The sequence below is a fragment of the Xyrauchen texanus genome, chromosome 36 (genome assembly GCF_025860055.1).
Source record: "Xyrauchen texanus isolate HMW12.3.18 chromosome 36, RBS_HiC_50CHRs, whole genome shotgun sequence".
NCBI classification, from domain to species: Eukaryota; Metazoa; Chordata; class Actinopteri; order Cypriniformes; family Catostomidae; genus Xyrauchen; species Xyrauchen texanus.
In genome coordinates this window covers 21,275,361-21,300,943 of record NC_068311.1, presented here as the reverse complement: position 1 = coordinate 21,300,943, position 25,583 = coordinate 21,275,361, and the positions used below count along the sequence as shown (strand labels likewise).

At 37.3% G+C, this 25,583-nt stretch overlaps 1 protein-coding gene across 1 annotated transcript in view; it reads right to left on the bottom strand.

Annotated features, from left to right (window-relative positions):
• Window positions 1-3,035: 3,035 nt before the first annotated feature.
• Window positions 3,036-25,583, bottom strand: part of arhgap32a (Rho GTPase activating protein 32a) — a 42,850-nt gene continuing 20,302 nt past the window's right edge. The window contains exons 6-22 of the mRNA XM_052106525.1: window positions 20,598-20,684; window positions 19,469-19,606; window positions 17,992-18,084; window positions 16,869-16,991; window positions 16,682-16,759; window positions 15,769-15,850; window positions 15,438-15,587; window positions 13,149-13,251; window positions 12,890-13,034; window positions 12,709-12,791; window positions 11,973-12,080; window positions 11,731-11,876; window positions 11,422-11,623; window positions 11,058-11,197; window positions 9,347-9,421; window positions 8,381-9,034; window positions 3,036-7,729 (exon numbers count right to left, since the gene is read on the bottom strand). Of these exons, the coding sequence (XP_051962485.1) occupies window positions 5,490-7,729; window positions 8,381-9,034; window positions 9,347-9,421; window positions 11,058-11,197; window positions 11,422-11,623; window positions 11,731-11,876; window positions 11,973-12,080; window positions 12,709-12,791; window positions 12,890-13,034; window positions 13,149-13,251; window positions 15,438-15,587; window positions 15,769-15,850; window positions 16,682-16,759; window positions 16,869-16,991; window positions 17,992-18,084; window positions 19,469-19,606; window positions 20,598-20,684 (4,647 nt within the window). The 3' untranslated portion in view covers window positions 3,036-5,489. The remainder of the gene's footprint in view (window positions 7,730-8,380; window positions 9,035-9,346; window positions 9,422-11,057; window positions 11,198-11,421; window positions 11,624-11,730; window positions 11,877-11,972; window positions 12,081-12,708; window positions 12,792-12,889; window positions 13,035-13,148; window positions 13,252-15,437; window positions 15,588-15,768; window positions 15,851-16,681; window positions 16,760-16,868; window positions 16,992-17,991; window positions 18,085-19,468; window positions 19,607-20,597; window positions 20,685-25,583) is intronic.

Below are 25,583 nucleotides of genomic sequence, written 5' to 3'. Positions count from 1 at the left end.
TCATTCTATTTCTATTATTTTATTCACATTTTAGATTAATTGTAAAGTCACTGCAACTATGGAATAATAGAAATTGAAATATGGGACTTATGTTGTGACAAAAAAAAAAAACTAAACTAAATTTAAACTGTGTTGTATTTTAGCATCTTCAAAGTGGCCACACTTTGCCTAGAATTTGCAGAAATGTACTTTTGACATTTTCAACTTCTTGAGGTATCACCCTGGGATGCTCTTTAAACAGTATTGAAGGAGTTCCCATCTATATGCTGGACTGCTGGGCTGCATTTCTTAATTATTCGGTCCAAGTCATACATTTAAAAAAAAAAAAAAAAAATATATATATATATATATTTATAATGAAAAAAATTAATATGGTGACAAAATTAAATTTTTGGCTATAAAACTCATTTCAAACATTTAAGCATGCGACTTCAGATCAAAAGATTTTTAAGATCATGAGAAACATTTCAAGCAAGTGACCCCAAACATAAAAGGTAGTGTATATCTATATCTATAACTCTCTCTCTCTCTCTCTTTATATATATATATATATGTGTGTGTGTGTGTATAAATGTATATATATATATACTTATACATACATACATTTTTCAGCCTTATAAATCGATTCATTGATATATTGGGTTCTTTTTTACTACAGATTTTTTATTGTAGATGCTATTAGGAAGGATCGTAGTCTTAAGAACTCAACAAATAAAAATCACATACAACTCATAATCAGTCATTTAACATCACCTCCTATGGAATCATGACATTACCTAAGAAATACAGCTGATGATGCCTGACAGAGTTGCATCCATTATGAAAACAAAGATATGTACAGCTATCCACAAAGCTCAGATAGGTAATTCATTTTTTAACATTTAATCTGAGCTTGACAGAACTCCCTGGTGCTACAAGCCAGTTTAGAAGGGGAAAATCATGATGAGGTAGGGGGAAATGTGTTGAACAAAGCTGCACCTCCTGTTATGAATTAATCAATGGTAATGGACGGAGGGTCACGTGGCTGTTGGAACCATCCAAAACGCTCAATGAAAATGGCAGAAGAGAAAAAATGGGCACAAATTTGTTTACTGCTTTTCACATCTCAAGACAGCTCTAATGGATAGGGTTGCTTGAAAATTGTGCTGCTTTCATTTATGTGGTGACACTGCTTTCATGGTGCCAAGTTATTACAAGAAGGGTTCATACTGCCACAGGATGCACACACTACTGTAGATTTACTATATAAGTTGAGCTAACATGCGCATTGCCACCCACGGGCAAATGCTCTTTAATTGACCGAAGCACTACCTTTCTAATGTTATTGTTGCCGCAAATAATTTTCTTCCCTGACTGTGTTAGTGATGGAGTGTTGGATAAGGCCACAGTCTGTCCAGACTAATTGTACCTGCACACAGAGCTCTTGAACACCGAGTCTGAAAGTATGCCAGCAGGTTCTCTAGTCTAGGCATCTGCTGTTGGCTACAAATCTACTCACATAGCAGATTTCTGCAGCTGTTAGTGGCACTCATATATGAGATGCTTTAGTCTTATAATGTGCATTCCTGCTTTTAAAACTCGTCCTTTTCATTGCTGTTTAGCCATGCACAAACAACATAATGTGATTTTTAAAGAGTATGCTGATGATATTTTAGCCCGTGTCATTCAACTTGTTTAGGATGAAAATGACAGAGGAGAGACTTTCTATGGTCTAAAAGACAGTAACTGTATAATTTTGGAATCAAATGTTCCCACAAGGATGTAAAACCAGAAATCCCCTACATTGTAGGGAGTAGCCAATGTCCCACAAGGAAAATGGCTTAAAGGAATATTCCGGATTCAATACATGTTAAGCTCAGTCGACAGCATTTGTGGCATAATGTTGATTACCACAATAAATTTTTACTTGCCCCCTTCTTTTCTTTAAATAAAAGCAAAGATCTGGGTTACAGTGAGGCACTTACAATGTAAGTGAATGGGAGCAATCCATAAACATTAAAATACTCACCTTTTCTAAAGTATAGCCACAAGGCATAAAAAAATATGCGTGTTAACATGATTTTAGTGTGATATAATTGCTAACTAACCTTATCTGTGTAACGTTCTAGCCAATCTTATAACTTTGTTGACATTACATCATCATGGCCTAAAACACTCAAAAACAACCGTAAAATTACGATTTACAGCTCAAATAATAGTTAACAAAATAATACATTTCTGCCTTTAATCCCGCCAATAATTGGCCCCATTCACTTCCATTGTAAGTTCCTCACTGTAACCTTGATTTTTGCTTTTATTTAAAGAAAAGAAGGGATGAGTCAAAAAAAAAATTTTAATCAACATTATGCCACAAATGCTGTCAATTGAGCTTAACTTTTATTGAACCTGGAATATTCCTTTAATAAACACACTAAACAATGCCTATGCAGAAAGTGTTTTTAATTTTTCTGAGGGTTGGATTAGGGCATAGCAATAAATCATTAGCTCCATCTATAAAAGTCGATAGAAAGTCCCCATCCTGATACAAAAACAAAAGAGTGTAGGTGTGTGCCTGTGTGTTTAAGGTTCTTTCTAGCTAATAACATGCTTACAAGCTAACATTTATTCAAATCAAACTGAAAGTGGTGGCAACCCTGCCAATTCAATTGATTTGACATCAGGTAGTTTCACTCAAGAAATGCTTATTTAACTCAACATGGTGCATTATGTGTTCTTCCATACATACCACCATACTACTGATGATCTGCTTTCTTCAATTTCAGACTCCCATGAATTATTTGGCTTCAGCCTTCAGAAGCATCACAATTGCAGCTAGCTGGTTGGAAGCACACATTGAATGTAAAGAGTAGATTGTTACTCTTGCTCGAGACCATTCTCTCGAGATTTAATATTTGAGTCAAGGAGACTTTGATTTGAATTATTACTTTAGGAACACATTCATATCTGAGAGCAAAACGTGGTTATATGCACAAGACACACTTTTATTTTAGTTGTTTTAAAGCATTGTTTTTGTTATCTCATTAATATGGCAAAAGCAAGACAACTCAATTCATGTTCAATTCATGTCTGTCTGACACAAAGTTGTGTAAAAACGATTAGTGGCTAATATAGTGTCAATGTTTTGGCATGCTACAGTTTAGCACAGATATGGCTTCAGTTTCATTCATACCAGCAAAACATGACAATTCCAATCCTTAAACCAAAATGCTTTGCACAACGTATGAAAAAGGTCTTGCAGATATAATAATTGTATTGCATCAGAAACCTAGCACTTTTGAACCTTTGATCCTTGTTAGTCCATATGTTAGAAACAGAAGCATCATTACATTTCTTTCAGTGCTGTAGTGCCCTCTGCTGTTCGCTCCTCAACACATGTAGGGGACTGTAAAATACAGCAACCGGTGTGGGGGTCATTAATATTAATGAATAATATAAAAACTGAACGGAAAAATAACAGGAGTAGCCTAAATAACAGTGATAAAAACATTTCTGACTTGAAGAATCAGCTTAAAATCCTTTAGGGTACTCATGGGCTTGGTAAAAACAAAACAAAAAACCTCACAACAACAGGCTTTCTAAAAAAATTATAAATAACAACCATTAAACATCTAACGGTCTTCGTGGTTTTAACTGAACACTTCTTTGCCAGGCTTCTGTCGAAAGAAACAAAGCATGATGGTCTAATCGCTGATTACATTAGGTACAACAAGGGTACATGTCGTGATTCTGAATAAATAACTTTAATGAGAGACAAAGTGAACACATAAAACAGCATAAAATCAACTAGAATAGAGAACAAGCATACTTGTTAGAAATCACACTAGCATTACTATAACAGCAGTTGATCAGAAAAGCACAGTTTTTTCCATTTGCAACCATTAAAAGGTATAGTTCACCCAAAAATAAAAACATTCTAATCATTTCTTCAACCTCATGCAACCCCGATATTTGACTTTCTTTCTTCTGCTGAACAAACTAAGATTTTTAGAAGAATATTTCAGTTCTTGTGGTCCTCACAATGCAAGTGGATGGTGACCAAACTTTTGAAGCTCCAAAAAGCACATAAAGGCAGTATAAAATTAATCAGTACAACTCCAGTGTTTAAATCCATGTCTTAAGAAGAGACATGATGGGTGTGGTTGAGAATCTGATACGATGATACGTGAAGTCTTTTTATACAATAAATTCTACTCCCTGCCCCAAAGGTGGTGATATGCATGAAAAACAAAAAAGAATGTGAAAGTGGAGATTTATACTAAAAAAAGAACTTAAATATAGATCTTTCACATCACTTCTAATAGATTTAACCACTGGAGTGGTTTTGGTACCCATTCACTTGCATTGTATGGAACTACAGAGCTGAGATATTCTTCTAAAAATCTTTGCTTGTGTTCAGCAGAAGCAAGAAAGACAGTCACATCTTGCGCGAGTGAAGCAAACAGTCAAATTTTATTTACCCCAATTCTCCCCCTAAAGTACCCGTTCAAGATTCGGGCCTGAGCTATATACACTATGAACCTACCGGAACGCTACTAATATATTAGTCAGCCAGTTAAGGACCACACATTTTCACCCAGAACGGTTCACTAAAAAATTTTACATTTTCATGATTTACTCACCCAACATGGACTATTCTAAAGATACTTTTGGGTCCTTTATTAAGCTATAACGTGAGTACCTATTAATTGTCATTGCACTGAAAAAAATGGACCAGAATATTCATTAAAATTACTAATGAATATTTTTGTGTTAAGAAAGTAAGTCATAGGGTTTGGAACGACATACGTGTAAATAAATTATGACCGAGTTTTACATTTTGAGTAAATTTTCCGCGACTTTATTTAGCACATAATGGAAAATTATAATGTCTAAAGTGCCTGTTGTTACATAAAAACACAGATTATTGTGTTTTATAATAAAATGCAGAGAGCAAAACAGGGGGGAATGGCATCATAGCCCCCTTTTATGACCTTTCATATTTATTCTCTTTAGAAGTAAAATAATTCATGCTGATGTCATTGACATGTAAAACGGTGTTTAGATTACACAGTGATGGTAATACCTCACTACACTCTTCACCCAAAAAAAGGCAATGTCTCATATATATAGCACATTTTGAAAGCCATTGTAAATTTTTCTCTTCTATATAAATGTAATATCATATTTTGGTTATTTTCAAACCTAGTAACAAAATGGCAAAACTAACATGACACAATTAAACAAATGGAAGTAGCAAAAAATCCACAATTACCCGTTATCATTATCTATGAGCGATTTCCTAAAATGTTTGTTTGCTTAAGCCACTTGAACTCTAATATACAGTTAGTATGCAGTGCATACAGTGATGGAAACCCCTCAGTGAACAATTAAAGCCTTTTTAAACTTTAAATAATATTTTCATCTTATTAACAATATAAAACCACTGCTCTGCAGTGGTCATATTTTCTTTATTATTTCCTTTATTTTAGGTTATTTTTATTACAGATCTGTCATTCAGCATATATCTGCATCTCCGGCCTGAGACCTGTACGGTGAAAACCTGCATGACTCCTAGCAGAGGAATACAGTCTGTTAATATGAGGAGCCATGCAGCCATAGTTTGGGAAAACACCAGATCCTGCTCGACTGGTCTTAGGGACTTTTGGCTGTACAGAAACATAGCTGTCCAAATAGTCTGAGCGATATGGCACAAACATGCTACGAGGTCTTGTTTTACTTTGGGAACTGAATGACAGTCTGTTGTCCCGCTCTAGAGTTATTTTAGCTTGACCAGGTGCATGGCGTGTTTTAACACTCTGTGATCTCTTAGACCTCTGCGAGTCCCTGCTCATTGGCCGGATGTACTGGTAGTCCTCTTTAAAGTAGTTACTGAGAGTCTGGTGCATCAGCTTGTCCTGACTGGTGTGTCCAACACCAAATCCATCCCTGGATCTGGTGTGTTTAAAGTCAGGGCAGCTATACTCCTTATGTAGGGTCAAGTGGCATGACAGTGCTTGAGGATAGTCGTGCATGGAGCGACTCTGCTTCATTATAAAAGCGGATTTGGCTCCCTTCCCACTACCATGCCTGTCTGACTGAGAGGGCACAGGGATATCAGGCTCAGAGTGTGGGTGCTCTGGGGAGTAATGAGACACCATGGTAACCCTGTACTTTCCATCAGCCCCTTCAGTCGAGATCAACATCTCCTTTCCAGAGTTTGACCTGCTCCTTGTGTGCATTGTGTCCTGGCATTGACGATCGCCTCTCGCAAGACGGGACTGGGGCACAAATGGACCAAATGGCCTATCTTTGACAGCGTTTTCTCGTCTAATGGACTGGCTGAAATGACGATCAGACAAACCGGAATTAACAGCCTCATAGAGAGAAGGGTTCTTTAGGGTTTTTGGCTGGTGACCAACATCTTTGGTCATAAACTCAGACTTGTTGTTCAGCGGCAGGTTGTGTAGAGGCTTCTGGTAGTTTTCAGTGCCACCCATTACCTTTGATGGACGAGAAGGCAGTTTGCTAAGTGTGTAGGATAGAGTATATCCATCTCTCTGTTGATCTACTTTACTGTGTCGAGCCTCAGAGTAGGGGCTGTACCTATATCGAACCTTGCCATCCTCAAAGTAAGGTCGCACTTGCTGGATGTCTGATGGAGGTGGTTTGTGGTAAGGCTTGTTCCCTTGACGCTGAAGGAAGAAAAATGTGTCCTCGGGTGGAGCATGCATGGAACGTACCCTGCGGATAGTTGGGTACACTGAGGCACCATCCAATGGTGGATACCTTTGTCCTCCATGTCTGAGACCAACTGATGAGTACTCTTTCCTTTGACCTTTATATTTAATAGACTGATGCAGAGATTGTGGAGCAAGGGTATTGCAGTATTTTCTGGAGAGAAATCTAGGCTGGGGTCGCTCATCTTCAGCTTGATAATAAGGTGTGCTTTGCCCAATTGGGCTTGACCAGTGTAGGGAGTAAGCAGACCTTTGGTCTTTGGATTTGTTGTGACAAACTACACGTGGTGGAGTACTTGGTGGAAGAACTTCATGCACTGAAGCAGGCATGGCTGTCTCTGCCAAAATGGCTCTGAAGTTGGTGGCATTGGCAGCCTGTTTGTTATGTAGGGAAGTGATGGCTGACTGATCAGAGCCTAAGGAAGTTTTCATTGAGATGCTCTCTGAAAAAGATGACTGTAAACTTCCATACAATTTGATCTCAGGATCTTGGCCTGGACAACCTCCATCTGTACCAACTCCAACATGGCGGATGTTGTCTTTCACCATTGTGCGGCTCTCTTGAGCCAGCTGTACCCCTGGATCTCTGCAAGGAGACAAACCCTGAGAGGACGCATGAGTGCAGTGGCTTCCAGCTGGTGCCTCGCAACCATCTGAGAAACTGAGTCCACTTTCACTGCCATGGCAGGCACAGGTGCTACGGAGGCTGTCTGCATTGGTAGACATGGTGCTGGATGGATCTGTAAAAATCCTATTGGAGGCATACTGTTCCTCTCGATCAGTGGATGTCTGCCGAGGTGGAAACTGAAGTGTAAAGAGTGGGTTCTGTTGGTGAACTGGAGAAATTGGTGTGGGGGGTTCAGAGCTTCCACGCTTGCTAAGTCGAGTGGCCTGCTGGGCCGTCTCAGCTAGTTCCAGAGCTAGCATACGTGCAGCGCTCTTTATCGCAGGCTGGGGAGTTATAAGAGACACAGACCTTACCAAACCAGGCGTGCATTCAAACATCACAGCACCTAGATAAAGAAAAACAAATCAATGTGAAACTGCATATTGAAACACAGCTTAAATACAATAAAAAAAAATTGATTAAATGCTTGCTTTGATAACATTGTTAGCTTTCTCTTGCTAAAGTTGTTAGTGGCCTTCATTTCACATATTCTTTGTAATGAGTGCAATGAGCAAGTTTACGTGCATGATCGTACACGTTTGCTTAAGCTAACAACATGTCTGGTCATGTAAACACTTTAAAAGGCTTTCCCATTTTTATCCTGATGTCCAGCTTATCCAGTGTATGAAGTGTTCTTTGGACGTCTGTTCACATTTTAGCATCAAAAGTAATAATCAAATGTTTTCAAGTCTCATGTAAATGCGTTTTTCTTGCATTGTCAGATTTTTTGAAAATGCTGATGGTTTCGTAGTTCAGCGTATTGCTGGACATGTAAATGGGCTCAATGAAATATCAACAGTGCAGGGAAAATAAACAGCTTAATCCAGCAAAAAGTGGTTAGATAGTCTTCCAGCCGGGCCATCTTAAACCAGCTAAGACCAGCACACAACCTTAGGATGATTTAAGCTGTTATTTTTTTCAGCAGGGAAATGGTCCTAAAAAGTCTAGAAAATATATAATTAATTTATTTTGATGACAATGTTTTAGCAGTGCTGACCTGACTCAGCTCTTCTATGCCCTTTGACATCTGTAGGTTTACTTTCTGCTTTGTGAAAGCTAGCGGATCTCTGATGGACTTCACCACCTTTTGTAGACACACTGGACTTTTTCATTAGAGATGTAATGTCAGAAGGACAGGACACAGTCACACTCTTTGCCACCGAGCTCCTTGTGGTCCCCTCTGGGTCAGTCTTGGATGTCTCCATGTTCAGTTTAGATGTGGCAGCTGGCGCTTCGGAGGGCTTGTGATTGGCATCTTCCAAGCACACTGGGATAAGATCAGGTGGAAGGGAGGGGCTAGTGACTTTGTATGAAAGGTCTGACTTGACAAGACTGCCTCCTGCCTTCTTGTGACTGCGTTTTTTATTATCATCAGATACAGTAGGAATGATTGGCTGTGTGCTGCACTTAAAGGCAAGTGGATCAATGTCTAAGGAGGTCATGCTTATAAACTCAGTGTCAGCAGCTTGGTGGGGTGGAGATATAAGAGCTGGCACCCAAGAGGAGGAAGCAACGGTGTCCTTCTTGTGGTCCTTGAGACTGGACCGGGAGTCTCCAGTTGCTTTGCTGTCCAGCAGCTCCTCATTGAATGAGATTGATAAAGCATCACTGATGGAGAGTGGTCTACGTGGACGATAGATATTGGATCCACCTGAGACAGAATGACAGTTCAACCCATGGGTAAATAAACTGCAAAAACTGTAAAATATAGAATAAATCATTGAGAAACAACTGTTTTAAAAGGTGCCGAAAGCGATTTTAGCCATTTTACTAACTTCCACCATTCTGTTCGCTTCAACCACACACCCTCTCTCCAAAACCCCACCCTTCAAAGACATGTCAGCAAACACAAACACTAAAAATGACTGACAGGGAGAGCATTTCTGGATAGTCTTCTGATTGGTTAGAAAAGTGCAGGCAAAAATCGCTTATTGCACCTTTAAGTTAAGAAATGTGAATTCACCCTCATGGTTATGAGAAGAGAACAGAGATTCTTCACTTTTAGCAGATCGTAGTGTTCCAGTGTCTCCTCTACCACCTGTAAAAGTGAGACAAAGTTCAAGAATTGTATTTATTATTCATCCTATTGACCAAAAGAGACCTATATAATGTTTATATAGGCTGGTTATTGTTTACATAGGCTGCTGCATTTCAAGGCAGCATTCGTACAACAATGTAACCTTATAACTGACTAAATTTAAATGCTTATCATGGACAGCAGCTCTGTAAACACTCGCAACTCCAATAAATCTTCTCAGAAGAACTGCACAAAAGATTTCACGAACACAGCTGAATTCAGATCGGAGTTTGATATTAGCATGTTGCTAAGCTATCGGTTCGAAACTCTAATAAGCTAAAATAAAATAAATATATAGCATTAGGGCTGTGCGATAGATATGACAATATCTATCGCAGTGATGATATAAAGTGTCAATCGATAGAGATTTTGCTATATCGTGTATATTGCAATATGTAAATATCCATGTGACCGGCATGTGCGTATCTTTCAGTGGGCGGGGCTTCAAGTGAGACTTGAAGAGACGTGGACAGGGTTTTTCCAGCATTGTAAATTTCAATTAAATTCAGCAAATTCAATGACCTTCATCTTGCGTTCGGCACTTCATATACGCTAGTTATCCTTCTCATCTGACACGCGCATCTGTGTCTATTTCTGGAGTCCAGCAGGCTTTCCGATATTTATGCTCCAGAGACAGGAGTGCACAGAGCTGGATCACTTGCGCTGACTCAAAATCACAGCTCAGAACACAACACTTACATGACCCATTTGCATTCTACTAGGTTTTTATTCTTTTTTATATTCTGTTTGGTGCTATGGAGGAAGTCACACTTCTCAAACAGCTAGACAGGCCAACATTCAAATCCACTGATGCGGAAAATAGCTAAAGCACTTTTATGTGGCAAAATAAAGGGCTTTTAAACTAAACATCTTCACCATTTCTAAAGTTATTTTCGAATGACGTTAGATATTAGAAAACAAACCAGCCATGTTTGCCTTCAGATATTCATATATTCTCTATAGAGAAGACTGAATTATTAAGAGCCTATACGGTAAGTGTTTATTTTGGTTATTAGTATTATTGTATAAGTATTTTTTTTTTTTACTTGTGTATTATTTTGTTTGTTGCATTGCTTTGAGAAGATGTTGAGTTTCTTAAGGAAAGTTTATAATAATAATAGTATCAGACTGAAATGTGGCATAATGTGAAATTTAGCATTATGGCTAGTTTAAAACCAAGTTGTTTTTTTATTGTTTTTGTTTAAAAAATATATATTTTTACTATGTTTTTCAAATTCCAGAAAATTATAAAAGAGGAAGTAGTTTTCATTTTAAAAGTATTTAATTCTCTGTATTATCCAAAAACATAGGCATTACGATATGTTTTTTAAATATATAAACCCATTTTTATTGATTTTTCAGAAAATGTTTACTATATTGTAATATATATAAAATTAATCATATTGTGATAAGATTTTGGTCATATCGCCCACCACTATATAGCAAAAACAACAATTGGGTATTAACTGTTTTCTACTGATACTTTTCAATACTGAATAAATGTTTTTGATAGCCACCTCATGAGTGTTTGAAACATAACCAATATTTGCATGATTTTTCTGATAAAAAATTTAAATAAACAAAGTCAAAGCTGGACCTGGTAGGGGCGTGTTCTTCATCTCATTGGGCTCGCTAGGATGGCGGTGTAGTTTGGGCTTGGCAGAAGACTTTCCCATATTGAAGAATGAAAACCAGTTTCCCACTGGTGACTTCTTTGCCTTGGTTGAGCCCTTCTTCCTAAACCCGGAAAAATAACCAATTATACGTGGGCCTAAGATGGTTTGCTGGTCTTAGCGGTTTAAGAAGGCTCTCTAAAACCAGCCAACAGACAAGCCTGACAAGGCTGGGAAACCAGCTAAGACCACCAATCCAGCTTATGCTGGTTTTTAAAGCAGGGCACAGCTCTATTATGTAATTGTTGTAAGCATTACAAAAATAAAAATCAATGTAAACAGACAAACCTCTCAGAAGGAAAGTCTATGACTGTGTGGAACTTTCCCTGCAGGGCGGCAGGCCCTTCTCCCACATCAATGTACTTGCTATCAGGGGACACAGGAGAGCTGAGCTGGGCTTGAGTCCGGGCCTGCGCTTCCTCCAGAGAGAGCAGCTTGGTAGAAGGAGAGCTCACCAGCAAAGTCTTGGGCCGAGCTAAAGTAGTGTGACCTGTCAATTCAGATTACAGTTAGGTGCTCTTTAAAGTCCCTCATTAGTAGACTTTCATCTAAAAATCAATTGATATGGGAGGAGAATTACTGAGGTTAATTTCTCACCTGTGCTGTGGCGGATCAGAGTGCTAAGTTTGGGACTGAACAGAATGTCAGCGTGATTAAGGATGAACTCCACAACAACTGACTGCACTTGCACTTCCTTGAACGCAGAGGTGCCGCTGAAGCATGCTGACTCTATTTGTTTGGATCTGCAACATGTATCGAGTCAATTAATAAACACAACTTGTTTTACTGGAGAAAATATCTTTATAGACAAATCTATCAAAAAGCATGGCTTAAGTCACCTGAGGAGATTTGGAGCCCAGACAATTGCGATGTTTTTGCAATGCATATTGGTGACAGAGCTAAACGTTCCCATACGGGATAAATGTCTCATGAGAAACTCAAGAGTTCTAGAAACAAAGAAAAAGAGCAAATATGTTCATTAAAATCATTGCGCATAAAAAGATCTCTTAGCTCCAAAATTTGTTTTGTTATGCATCACATACAGAGGGGTTCAAAATTCTACATTGAAAATCTGGGATTCAAAATCTAATAAACCTGGAAACCTGAAAAATGTACACCAAAGAAATGTTATGACTTAAAATAGGTTCTAGGTTACTAATCAAATAGACTCTTAACTTCATTACTTTTTTGTACAAAAGTTCAGATTCCCTTGCTTCCATTGTTCCAAAGTGTGCAATCTTGTGTGTTGCATTCTCATATCATGCTTAATAACATGGATAATCAGGTTTTGCACAAACGTATGGAGCCTATGACAGCTCAATTACATGCAAAAGGGGGCATACCAAATAAAAAAAGTTATGAAATTCATGCAAATTCATCAGTTCAAATTGTTATACTGATAATAGATATTCTGAAAAAAACTGCAAAGTGAAGCAGCTCAGTCGTTTGAACTGCACTTTATTTATTCAACTCTATTCAATACATGAGCACATAAGAAGTAATTCTAATCATTTTATAGAGAGGAAAGTGCACTTTTCTTTCTTATCAGTAGTAGGTGCTGTGCACCAACCTAACCTGTAGTGTGGTGGAGGCAGCTGCTGAATGACATCATGGACTTTGACCAGTCTCTGCTCGTCAGTGGCGGCTGATACAGCATCCTGTGACAAATATGCCAGAACATCACTTCTGTGTCCCAATACTGATTTTTATGTCACAGTACACCAGTGTGTCAATGTTGCAGTGGTTTGATGCTTACTGAGAATTTCTCATAGAGCTGATAGGTCAGCAGTGGGTTGGGCAGCTCTCGAAAATAGAGCTTGCACAAAGATCCCACTGAATGAATGTCCTGAACGTACATGTCCTTAGTGAGATCTGGAACGTGCTCAGAGTCAAACTCATGCCTAGAGACAATGGACATTGATAAGCGTTCTCAAAAAATGTAAAGTGCTGCCTATATTGAAATCATGCAAGTGATTAAATATTTATTATAATACTGTATGTAACTGGTGTCTCACCGCAGTCTCTGGATGTTGGAGGAAATCCCAGATAAGCGGTAAATTCCATCCACTACTCCATACCTCTCAATGAACTCTGTGCAGCTTCGGATGACCTGTGGGACTGTTGGATTTTATAATATCTGCAACATTGTTTGTCAAACACAAAATATATTCTTGTGAAAATTATAAAAAAAAAAAAAAAAAAAAAAAAGACGTGTGTCAGTGATTTTACCACAAATCCATCCAGGGGCTATAAGCAGTCTACACAGAGACAAGCTCAAAAAAATCATATCTGATGTGCACCACATCCTCAATGAGGAATAAATATTTTACCTTCAGGTAGACGGTTCAGTTTCGTTATGCAAGTCGAGCCGTTTAAAAATTCATTTGTGCCAAACTCAGTCAAACTTTTAAATAAGATTAAGGTTTTTGAACTGTATGGATTTGTATTTTATATTGTGCTTATATTATTTTTTACTTGAAATATTTAATATTACGTTGCTTTGTTAGTTCTTTTTTAGTATTTATATTGTGTTGTATGTTGTGTGTGTTGCTGTCTAACTGCTGTGTATCGAGTACAAGACAAATTTCCCTACATGGAACAATAACGTTTATTCAATTCAATTAAAAAATTAGGGGGTTTGAATGAACACCCCTTATTTGTGGTTAAAATAACTCTAAAGACAGCCTCTCGAGGCATATTGATTTAATAAACAATACAAAGCTACACTAGCCACACATTATTACATCAGGATGATTCTCACGAAATCTGTCAAAAAAATGTCCTGGTTATAATTAACTCCAAATCAATACTACAAATATAAAAGACAATGAAGAATACATTAGGACTATTACAGGAATATTCCGGGTTCAATATAAGTTAAGCTCAATTGACAGCATTTGTGGCATAATATCGATTATCACACAAATGTATTTAGTCTCATCTGTCTTTTTCTTAAAAAAAATCGAAGTTACACTGAGACACTTACAATGGAAGTAAATGGGGCCCATTTCTCAGGGTTTAAAGGCAGAAATGTGAAGCTTTTAATTTTATAAAAGTACTTATATTAATGATTCTGTTAAAACTCATGTTTTATTTGAGCTGTAAAGTTGTTGTTGGTTAGAACATGACTTTATCACACTAAACTCATGTTAACATTCACATGGTTCATGTCTTGTGGCTATATCTTAAAAAAAGTGAGTCTTTTAACATTTACGGATTGGCCCCATTAACTTCATTTGTAAGTGCCTCACCGAAACACAGATTTTTGCTTCTTCTTTTTTTTTTTTTTAAAAAAGAAAAGGAGGGGCAAGTCATAAGTAATTTTTGTGGTAATCAATGTTATCCCACAAATTCTGTTGATAAAGCTTAACTTGTATTGAACCCAGAATATTATTTTAAGATATTTTGCATTGTGACATTATTTTCAGGACACCTGATCCCATTTTACCATAATTCTCATTACCATAATGCATCCAGACGTTTTACTCCTACTATTCCTGTCATTTTCAATGATGATTCTCATTACCGCAACACAGTATTCTTATTTTTATTTTTTTTACTGTATTACAAGTACAGTATTTTTTTTAAATGAATGAAAGGCAGTACTAAGGGAGAACTACTATGATGTGCAAATACTTTACAATTTAAATAAATATAAAAAAAATTCATATTGCAATGATGAGAATATCATAATGACATTCTTGTTCACATAGAGGTAATGAGAATCGGGGGTAACATTTGTAGAACTGACATTAAAATAATGTCACAATGTGTAAAATATATACATTACCGGTCAAAAGTTTAGGGTCACTTACAAAATCTATGGAAAAACAAATGGAATTATGGGAATTATGTTGTGACTAAAAAAAATCTAAAATAAGTCAAAACTGTGTTACATTTTAACATCTTCATAGTGGTCACCCTTTGCCTAGAATTTGCAGACATGTACTCTTGACATTTTCTCAAGCAACTTCTCGAAGTATCACCCTAGGATGCTTTTTAAACATTAGGAGTTCCCATCTATGTTGGGCACTTATTGGGTGCTTTTCTTTATTATTTAGTCCAAGTCATCAATTTCAAATACGCATTTAATTTTTTATAAAATTTTAGTTTTATAACTAAATAAATTAATATGGTGGCACAATTATATTTTTGTCTACAAACTAATTTCAAACATTTAAGCAGACAGATCAAATGTTTTTAAGACATTTCAGTCAAGTGACCTCAAACTTTTGAAAAGCAGTGTATATTTATTTTTTGCTTTAAACATCCTCATGAGGTTTTTAATAGCTCACTCTTCTCACCATCATGGCCTGAGTTAAGCAAATGTTCTCCAAGGTCACAGCCGAACACCCTCTCTTTCAGGATCCCTCGCTGTTTTAGCTTCTGTTTGGTGGGACGTGATTTCATGTACGTGCGCAGAAATGTGATCAGCTTGCCATGTTTCTTAGACACTATGAGATATAAAAATACCAAAGCTTTAAAACCAAAGCTGAAGGCTAAAAACAAATTGTACCCATTACGCTCATAGGCTGATGTTATTTTACAATGAATAAAAATGAAATCAACATTTAACAAAATTACAGAGCTATGCTTTTACACTGCAATTAAATAGTTTGGGCAAAAAGTGCACACCTGGCTTGGCCAATGAGTTGGTCACATTTGAGGGGATTTTTTCACTAATTAGTTCCACACATTCAGAAGGAAAAAATCCCACCTGTGAAAACACAGAGAGAGGGAGAGAGAGAAACTAGTCTTTAAATAACAGATTTTCAACCTCATTTCAACAAGATCTCTAAATCTCTGTGGGATAGTTCACCCAAAAATTGTAATTCTCTCATTATCACTCACCCTCATGTTGTTCCATACCCACAAGAATTCCTTTTTCACCATTCACTTTCATTGCATCTTTTTTCCATACAATGAATGTGAATGGTGACTGAGGTTAACCTGCCTAACATCTCCTTTTGTGTTGCACGAAAAACAAAACACAAAGTCATATGGGTTTGGAACAACAAGAGGGTGAATAAATGATGACAATATTTTTATTTTTGGATGAACAATCCCTTTAAGGATACAGATAAGATTACGTCTGTGAATCACCTCAGTTTATAAAATGTTCAATTTTGCAGCAGCACAATAAAAATACAGTATTTATGGACCTGTGTATCAGTAGCAATTACTTTACAACTTGTTTATCACCAATTAGATTCCTCCTTTATCAGCAGTAAAGAAACATAATGAGCTGATGTTTTGACTCAGACGTGACACAAAAACTGCAAAAACAAGTCTCAAATGTACACAAAACCTGATTCGAAAGAGATTGTAACATTTAATGAAATTACAGATACAGTGGCACAGACTGCCATGAAACAAGACAAAAATAAGGTGCCTTCATTATGAAGAATGTGTTAATTTATATAAATTAACAATTTTTATATAAAAATCTGACAAAATCATTTGTAAAATAAAAAAACTTTAACAAAAGCAGTTCAGAAAAGTAAAAGATATACACCATTTCCATTTCAACACAGTATATTAAACCCACCTGAAATCCATGTTTACCCCTCCACCAGCCAGTGTCTTCTTTAGGAGGCATATCGATCACAGACACTATGTCTCCAACCTTTAGAGGAGAGAATGAGCTTCAATACATAATGATATAAAAATGAACTGTGCCCTCAAATTCACATTTAATGGTTAAGACACAACAAAAAAATTAAAAAAAATAATACCTCAAAAGAGAGTTCATCTGCTGCTTGGGCGATGTAGCGCTTAATGACATGGGCTGCAGCTACAGCGGGAACATTGATGGATGATTCATCATGAACCAGCAGGTGGTTCCCTTTGTTGTCGATCTAAGAAGGTGAAGGAGAATGCATTGATCACCCAAAAATGAAAATTCTGTTAATTTCTCACCCATCACATTCTTTCTTCCATGGAACTCAAAAGGAGATGTTAAGTGGAATGTGAGCCACAGTCGCCATTTACTTTTAAAGGGAGAGTTCCCCCCAAAATTGTTATCTTATCTTTATTCTGCTGAACATAAAGATTAGAAGATGTAGAAAAATATCTCAGTTATTTTGGTTCTTACTATGAAAGTGAATGGTGACCTACAAAGCTCCAAAAATCACAAAGGCCAAATAAAAGTAATCCATATGACTCCAGTGTTTAAATCCATGTCTTGAAGACTTGAATATTATTAAAAACGTTTGGTCACCATTCACTTGCATTGTATGGACCAACAGAGCTGAGATATTCTTCTAAAAATCTTAATTTGTGTTCAGCAGAAGAAAGTAAGTCATACACATCTGGGATGGCATGATGGTCAGTAAACGATGAGAGAATTGTCATTTTGGGGTGAACTATCCCTTTAAGTGTATGGGATATATACTTTTTCAACAACATTCTTCAAAGTTTTTCCTCTTGTGTTTCACAGAACTTGGATATGAGTAAACTGATGAAAAAGATTGAGTCAGTTAATTAATTAATGCCTAAAGGTATGTCTTGGTTTCATCATTTTGCCTATATCATTAACCAAGTAAACAACTTGTATGATTGGATGCTTTGAGACAAGTTGAATCAGGTGTCTATTATCCTTCTTAATGACTAACAGCATATAAGAGACTGGGTGTGAATGGGTGTATTATTATGCATCAAAGTCCGACGTATGACATTCTTTAAAATGGGATTATGTTTCATTAGCTGTCCTGAGAAATGTATTGTTGTTAAAATACATGAAACTCTCCAACTGCTTTTATGTTAAATACACCATGGCAGTTGGGTAGGACTTGGGCAGGCCGCAACAGGAAGCTTTCAGTTGAAATGTAGGTTAAGGAGTGGGCGTGACTGATATACCTCCATCCATGTGAGTGCTGGGCCACAGTTGATCTTGTTATCAGCGATGGCTGACAGGCGGGATATGTACGCCGTTAGCATCTGGGAAAGTGTCTGAGGAGACAGAAAAAAAGAGAGATTCCTTAAGGAACAGTTCACCCAAAAATGACAAATCTGTTATTATTTAATCCTCATCTTTGTCCAAACCTGTATGTTGTTTCCATTGAACACAAAAGGAGAGAAACTTAACACAGCTCTTGCCAAACAGCACAATTTCATAATGACAGATATGGCAGATATTCTTCAATATGGAGGAAAATCACCACCATAAAAGTATCATAAATGTGCTTCATACTAGGGATGCACCGATTTCACTTTTTCTCTTCTGATTCCGATATCTGAAATCTTGGTCTCGGACGATACTGATCTGATACAGTGTTGTTTATTTCATAATCATTTTACAATATCTATACCTCACTGAGTGATGCTAATTATATGTAAAGAAACACAAACCTTTAACTACACGACTTGATTGTTAACTATACTGTTATACAGTAAACGGTACTGTAGCGGTTAGCGTGCTGCGCTACGAACCTGGCGACCTGAGTTCGATTCCCGCTCATGGCCAACACCAGTGACGATTATCTGAACCGGTCCTGGGCCTCCCCTAGGTCAACTCAGCCTAAAATGAGTACCTGGTGTGGTGTGTAAACATCTCACAAAGGCGGTCGGGCATGGTGCTGGCCACCCACCCCCTCGTGTACCGTTCCGGCCTTCATAGGTGCTCGCTAACAGCACTTGCCCCTACAGTCTGTTAAGGCTAAATGGGGGATCTTTGATCTTTGTGTGTGTAAACAGAGCAGCGCCATTCAATAATGCGCTGGCGCTGTACGTGTATATTATAAATTGACTTATTAAACACAGTCTTTTGTGATTCACAGAGCTATCACACGTCTTCAAGAGTCTTTGAATAAAATTCACGAGACATATGAACTGCTTTAATTGTGTTTGTATGGTTCTTTTATGTCGTTTTTGGAGCTTGACAGGAACTAACATGATTAACACACAGTATCGTATTTGGATCGGGCTCGTCGAACCAATACTCGATCCATCAAAAAACGTCAGTATCGGAGCAGATACCGTGCCAGGTATCAGATCGGCGCATCCCTAGTCCATACAGCTTGCTACTGTATATTCAGATGCTTCTGAAGCTATACGATAAGTTACCAAAAAAGTAGTTGTGATTTTCTTGTCGTTTACACTACACCATTTTTGAATCTGTCCACATTTGCAATCTAGACCCAAGCTTGTGGTGAAGACCAGTACCAGTACATTTCAGTCTATTACTCGCACAAATCAAGAGGCATGTTTCAATAGTCTAAAAATAGAGCCTTTGAGACATAAGATCTTGATTCATTCTAAAACAATGTCTTCATTGTGCATTGACTCTAAAATCCGCACAGTTTTTAAGCTGGCACTATATATGAGGTGTACATACCTCGGCTTTGTCCTTGAGGTTGTCTATTCGAGGAAGCTCAGGAAGCTGAGAGAACCTTCTGTCATAGATACAAAGGTGAAGGTGTTTGTCCAGGACACGGAACTCTTCATATGAACGCCTCACTGTCCACTTACGACCCTAAGACACATGAGCAGCAGTAAGACTGAAGAAAGCTAGAATATTTATTGTTAATAAAGGAGAGAGAGAAGGTTAGTTTCACTTTTAAATCTCCTTATATTCTTCAGAACTGGACGACAGTTGGAAAATATTTAAACACTACATAAAATCGCTTGACAAGAACAGTTTTCTTTCCTGTGTTGATATACCTGGTGACCTGTTTGGGACACACACCACTCTGTATTTTCATTTTTACATGTAATTATGTAAAGCAGTCCTGCCAACTGATAGTCGTGCGGATGGTATAAACAATACAGTAGAATGCAAATCTCTCTGTCGGTTGACATTTTTCGTCCCTCGCATGATATATATATGATATAGATCATAACAACCAGTTCTTATTCATATTAAAAGTTATTTGGTTAAGAACGCTGGTATCCGTAGTTGGTTTTATGTCTATTGTATGGAGATATGTTTCTTATAGCTGGACAATTTGATTTTCCTCAGTGGAGAGGCATGGTTCACTATCAGCAGAGCAGGGCTCCTCTAAATCCTTTCAGCTCACACACACACACATGCACCCAACTACCCACCCACGCATGTGTGCGTGCACGTGCACACACACACACACACGCACACACTTAGAATTCTTTGGGCAGTGTGTGGAAAACAGTATAACTCCCTTAAAGTGCACAAACCAGCCCTTTGTTTTAACAAAGAAGCCACCCAGTATTTCCATTTCTGCAATGAGTCTTCATCTTGTCTTAACAATGTAAATCTGCTCTGAAAATGTGTGCTTTTACTTAAAACCCAGTTGCATTCCATGAAACGGTGAATTGCTGAGCATGCGGTTGGCCTTTTAAGAGATCTGAACCTCTTAAAAGTCTTTTTATATCTTCCCCCTTTTTTCAAGCATGGCAGCGAGGCTAAGCTTTTGCTCTGTTGCCATCACACAGTCAGTGCTACGTTTTTTTTCTATTTTAGTCATTTTCTCAGTGAGGTACAACCTTACCTGGCATGATATCTGCACCAAATACACACACTCCTTTGTGTCCAGGCCATTGTGAGTGAGGTCGTTCTGATCCTCAGCAAAAGACAGCTGTGGGGGCAGAGAGAGAGAGAGTGCAATTTTATTATAATATACTCAAAAATAAACAAATTCAAAGGCAGACTATTAAAAACAATACATATTTTTTTAATTATTCAAAACCACCACTACAATAAAATATTTTGGATAATATCAGGACATAAAATAAAATAACAGAAATAGAAGCATTTACAGCTTTATGTGTGTTTGTATAGTGCATGTGTGTATATTGTGTGTGTAGGATTAAGTGGTTTATTAAAATAGTTAAAATTTTAGGTAACAAACTGGTAATTACAAGGGTATTATGCTATAAATGTGGTTTATGAGGACATTTCTAGTGTACCCATAATTTAAATAGCTTGAAAAAAAACAACAACATACTAAACGATGTTTCTTTGAAAATGTAAAAATGCAGAACGTTTTTTTTGTGAGGGTTAGGGGATATAATCTATAGTTCGTACAGTACATAAATCATTATGTCTATGGAGAGTCCTCATAATGATAGTTGCACGAACATATGTGTGTGTGTGTGTGTGTGTGTGTGTGTGTGTGTGTGTGTGTGTGTGTACCTCAAGTACAACAAGCATAACATTACATGTAAGCAAAGTAAATGCACCGTAAAACAAATTGTTAAAGGGGTCATATAATGCCATTTTTGTACAAGTTAATATGAATCTTTAGGGTCTAAATGAAAACTTTGTAATATACTTTTATTAAAAATTCTCATTAGTATTTTAAGAAAACACTAATTTTACCTGCTCAAAACAGCTCTGTTTTCAGCACGCCATTTCAGTGCATATGACTTTAAATGATAATGAGCTTTGGTCACCCCGCCCCTTCTTAGCAAAACCAGCTTTATACTGACCCTCGTTGATAAAGCAGTCTGGTGAAAAATGATTAGCGCAAACATGAACGCATTGACGTTGCTCGTGGGGAATATTCCCATCGTAAACAAAACTCAGCCACTGCGTCTTCAGCAGTTCAGATTTAGGAACATCAAAATGACTGCTGTGTTCGTTATTACACCGAAGAACAGGACACCACAATCGCTTAGGCGCCATTCTGCTCCAGTGTATCAACAATGATGACGGACTATGATTGACAGCTCGCTCACGAGCAAGGGCGGGTCTGTGTTGAAACACTGCTGTCAATCAACAATCCTGGGAGGGACGTCCGACCGTGTGACGTCACACGGTCGAACGGCTCGATTTGAGGCAGGGGAAAATATACAAGGAGATTAAAACAAAAACACTGGATGGATTTTTATCATAATAGGATGGTTGTGGACAGGCACAGCCAACACACATTTCAGTACAATCAACTTGAAAAAGTGCATGTACCATTATATACCTTTAAATTGAATTCAAATCACAAATCCATTAAAACTGGACCAGAATTTAAAATGAATATTCCCAAAACACAGTTCCCCTTCTAAAAAAAAAAAAAACCCATCTTAACCAAGCATAAGGTGGTCTACTGGTTTTAAGATGGTCTCAAAGCCTGGCCAAGCTGGTACTCAGCTGAATTAGCTTAACAGCCAGTTGGTCTGCTAGCCCAACAAGCTGAAATGTGTCAGAAAACCTCTCTAAAATCAACCAACAGATGGACCTGGTCAGTCTGGAAGACCAGAAAAAAAAGAAAAAAAAACATCTTAGGCTGGTTCAAGACCATTTTCTCCAGCAAAGTTAGGCTTCAGTGCAACTTCAAGTTTTGTCCTCCAAAGTTCAACCAGTTTCAAACACTTTATATGTTGAGTTTCCTCTGTAAATGACAACATCTACTTTGTCCATGCAAATGTGATCTAACCCTCATTCCCAAAAGGTGATGCGATTCAGGGTTCATTTACATATGATATGAATAAACTAGTTCATGCCCCTGCAAACTTCACACAGAGGAACTGCTGTCTTTGAAGTGTCTGCTGTAATTTACCTCTTTGCATCATCTAAGTAATGCAGATTCATGATGCATCATTCAATACACACACACACACACACACACACACACACACACACACACACACACACACACAAGCCCTCCAAATCAAAGAGTTTTAATTGACAGAATGCCGATCCAACACTTAGCCTCATCAAAGGTGCAATAAACAAATTAATTAAAAATTGAAAGCATTGGTTATTTATGTCTAGAACTAACATAAACTGCACAAGGCTTAAATGACCTACTTTACCAGCGCAGTTCAGTACTGTAATGCGCAATCTGCAGTGCAAACACCTGATATGTGGATCTGTCACTATCAATCACCTAAGCACAAAATATCGACCGGAATGCCATTAAAATAATATACATTAATGCATGACTTTTTACATCCTAATGCATCTACAGTACTTAAATTGGAAAAACAAAGTTCAACAAATACTGGTAACAAAACACGAATTAATTCTTCTGTCATTTTGTCACTTTTTAGTTATTTTAAAATTATATTAATAATACTTAAAAGTATAATATCACAACAATAACAAAGATTGTGTAAAACTAGGGATGCACCAATGTATCGGCTGCCGATAATTATTGAACAAATTAAAACCCATCGGCATTTCGGTAATAAGCATGAAAACGCAGATGGTTGATTCCTGAATAATTAGTCACATACTTGGTAAAAACTTTGTGAATTCAAATGCTCAATTCAAAAATAATAATAGCCAGAATATGTAGAAGGGTTGACACTACAAAAAACATGAAATATAAAAAAAAGATGGTCTCATTATCATGTTAATGCGGGAAAAAAACGCCATAAACGGACGTGGCAGTTGTGAAAGCGGCACTTACCAATAGGCTACATGATGAGGGAAACAATTCAAAACACTCTGAAACCAGCAGACTTTGACTTCTGAGATATTGGTATGAAATTCATAAATGATGCATGATTGGTTGAATTAAGATTGAAATCACAATATGGCCTTGTGCGATTACTAAACCTTATAAGCAGCGTTTTAAACGGCAAAATTATCATGTTATCATATTTAGTCTTTTTATTTTATCTTTTAACATTTTTATCTTCCATTCATCTTTTATGGTGTCTTTCTTTACAATTTTGGCCTGTCATCATGTGATCAACAGATCCAACGTTCAGCTGAAATTATTTATTGTTAGAACAGTGAAAAGCTGTTGTACCTCTTTGTCATTTTTGTAAGCATTCCGAAGTAAAACAGTGATCTGATTAAGAAATAAGGTAACTTAAGTGGCAAAGTATCAGTATTGACAATTTTTTTTTTTAAATCGTTATCTGCCAAAAAGTTTCATCCTTATATCAGTGCAGCCCTATGTAAAACATTATGCAAACATTTTTTGGATAGTTAAACCAAAAATGACATTTTGACATTTACTCACCCATAAGTCTTTCCAAACCCATATAACTTTCTTCCATAGAGCACAAAAGGAGAAGTTAGAAAGAATATAAGTGAATGACAGACTCGGTCACCATTCACTTTCAAGGTATGGAAAAAAGATGCAGTGAAGTAAATAGTGACAGTCATACCCTAGCCATCTTCCCAACATCTACTTTTCTGCTCCATGGAAAAAGAAAGTCAAAGAGGGTAAGAAATGATAACAGAATATTACTTTTTGGGTGAACTATCCCTTCAGAAATTTTCATAAAACAGAAACAGATGCATTTGCAGAAATAGTACCTTTTAAATCTTTACAACGAAGGTCACTAGCTCTTTTAGTTAACAGTGATGTTTAAAGACTGTTTGTTACAACAAAACTGAAAGCATACAAACGGTTTAATATTGTGTTAGTCTGTAGTATTACCTTTATAGTTATAACAAATCACTTTCTAAGTACAAGTACAATGGCAGTTCATAAACTGCAACTAGCAAACATCTTATGTAACGCATTAAACAAAAATAAGGTAAACTGCAAGAATTTCTATTTCCTGAAAGTAGATATAATTATTCTGATCTTGCCACCATTTCTTATTGAAACTGAATGCATACTCACTGATATGCTGTCTACCTCCTCTTCTATCCAGTCCCATTCTGATACATGGTCTTACACCTGAGACTTTACTGATTCAGCCTCTCTGCTGCTGTACCAACTCACATGCCCCCACAGACCAGCAGCCTGTGCTCAGTCTGCCCAGCTCATCAAAAACAAACAGGCGGATTTAAAGCAGGATGAAGATCGGCATGGCATTGCAGAAAAAAGGTGAGGCATCTTCATTTCCTGTCTGAAATGTGGCCGTTTTTCAGCATCCATCTCCTGCAATGGATGGATGTGCATGCTACCGTGTCTAAATACAATGGAAGAGGAGGACAAATATAGAAATGGAGTCCCCCACCCCACTCTTAGCCCCTCCCTGTGCTGGATGACAGCCCTCCCACAGAGAGTGCAGAGCGAAGCTGCACTAGATACAAATGCTAAAGGGCTGATCTGAGAACAGTGTAGTAGGGAAATATGACCGGCAGGGCAGCATTGAAGCAAGCTATTATAATATGCATGCGGGTTGGGGTAGTATTCCAAATCCTTTTAATGTCATTTGCTGGAATGGTTTGTGGTTTATGGGACACCCCTAGAAACATTTCATTTCCTGCTACTTTCAGCAACATAGGTTTTTGTAGTTGAGAGGCTTATTTCACTGACATTTAAAGACCCCATGAAATTGTTTGATGAACACAATTTTCTTTCCTTTGTTGTTGCATGCCTTACTGAAACAGGAAGTTAAAGTGGAACATATCAAACACTTGTTCTTTTTTCTTTTTCAAAATGGCATAAAGCCTTTAGTTTACTGCTGTCTTCAAGTTGTGTAAAAATGATCATATATACAAGATAAATGTACGCAATGTCATACTTACCAGTGGGTAACTTGTGATGGAATCAATGTGGTATTGATCATGAGTAAATGTTAACTCTGCAATTTAGATTGTACACAGTTTGTGTAATTTTGATGATGAA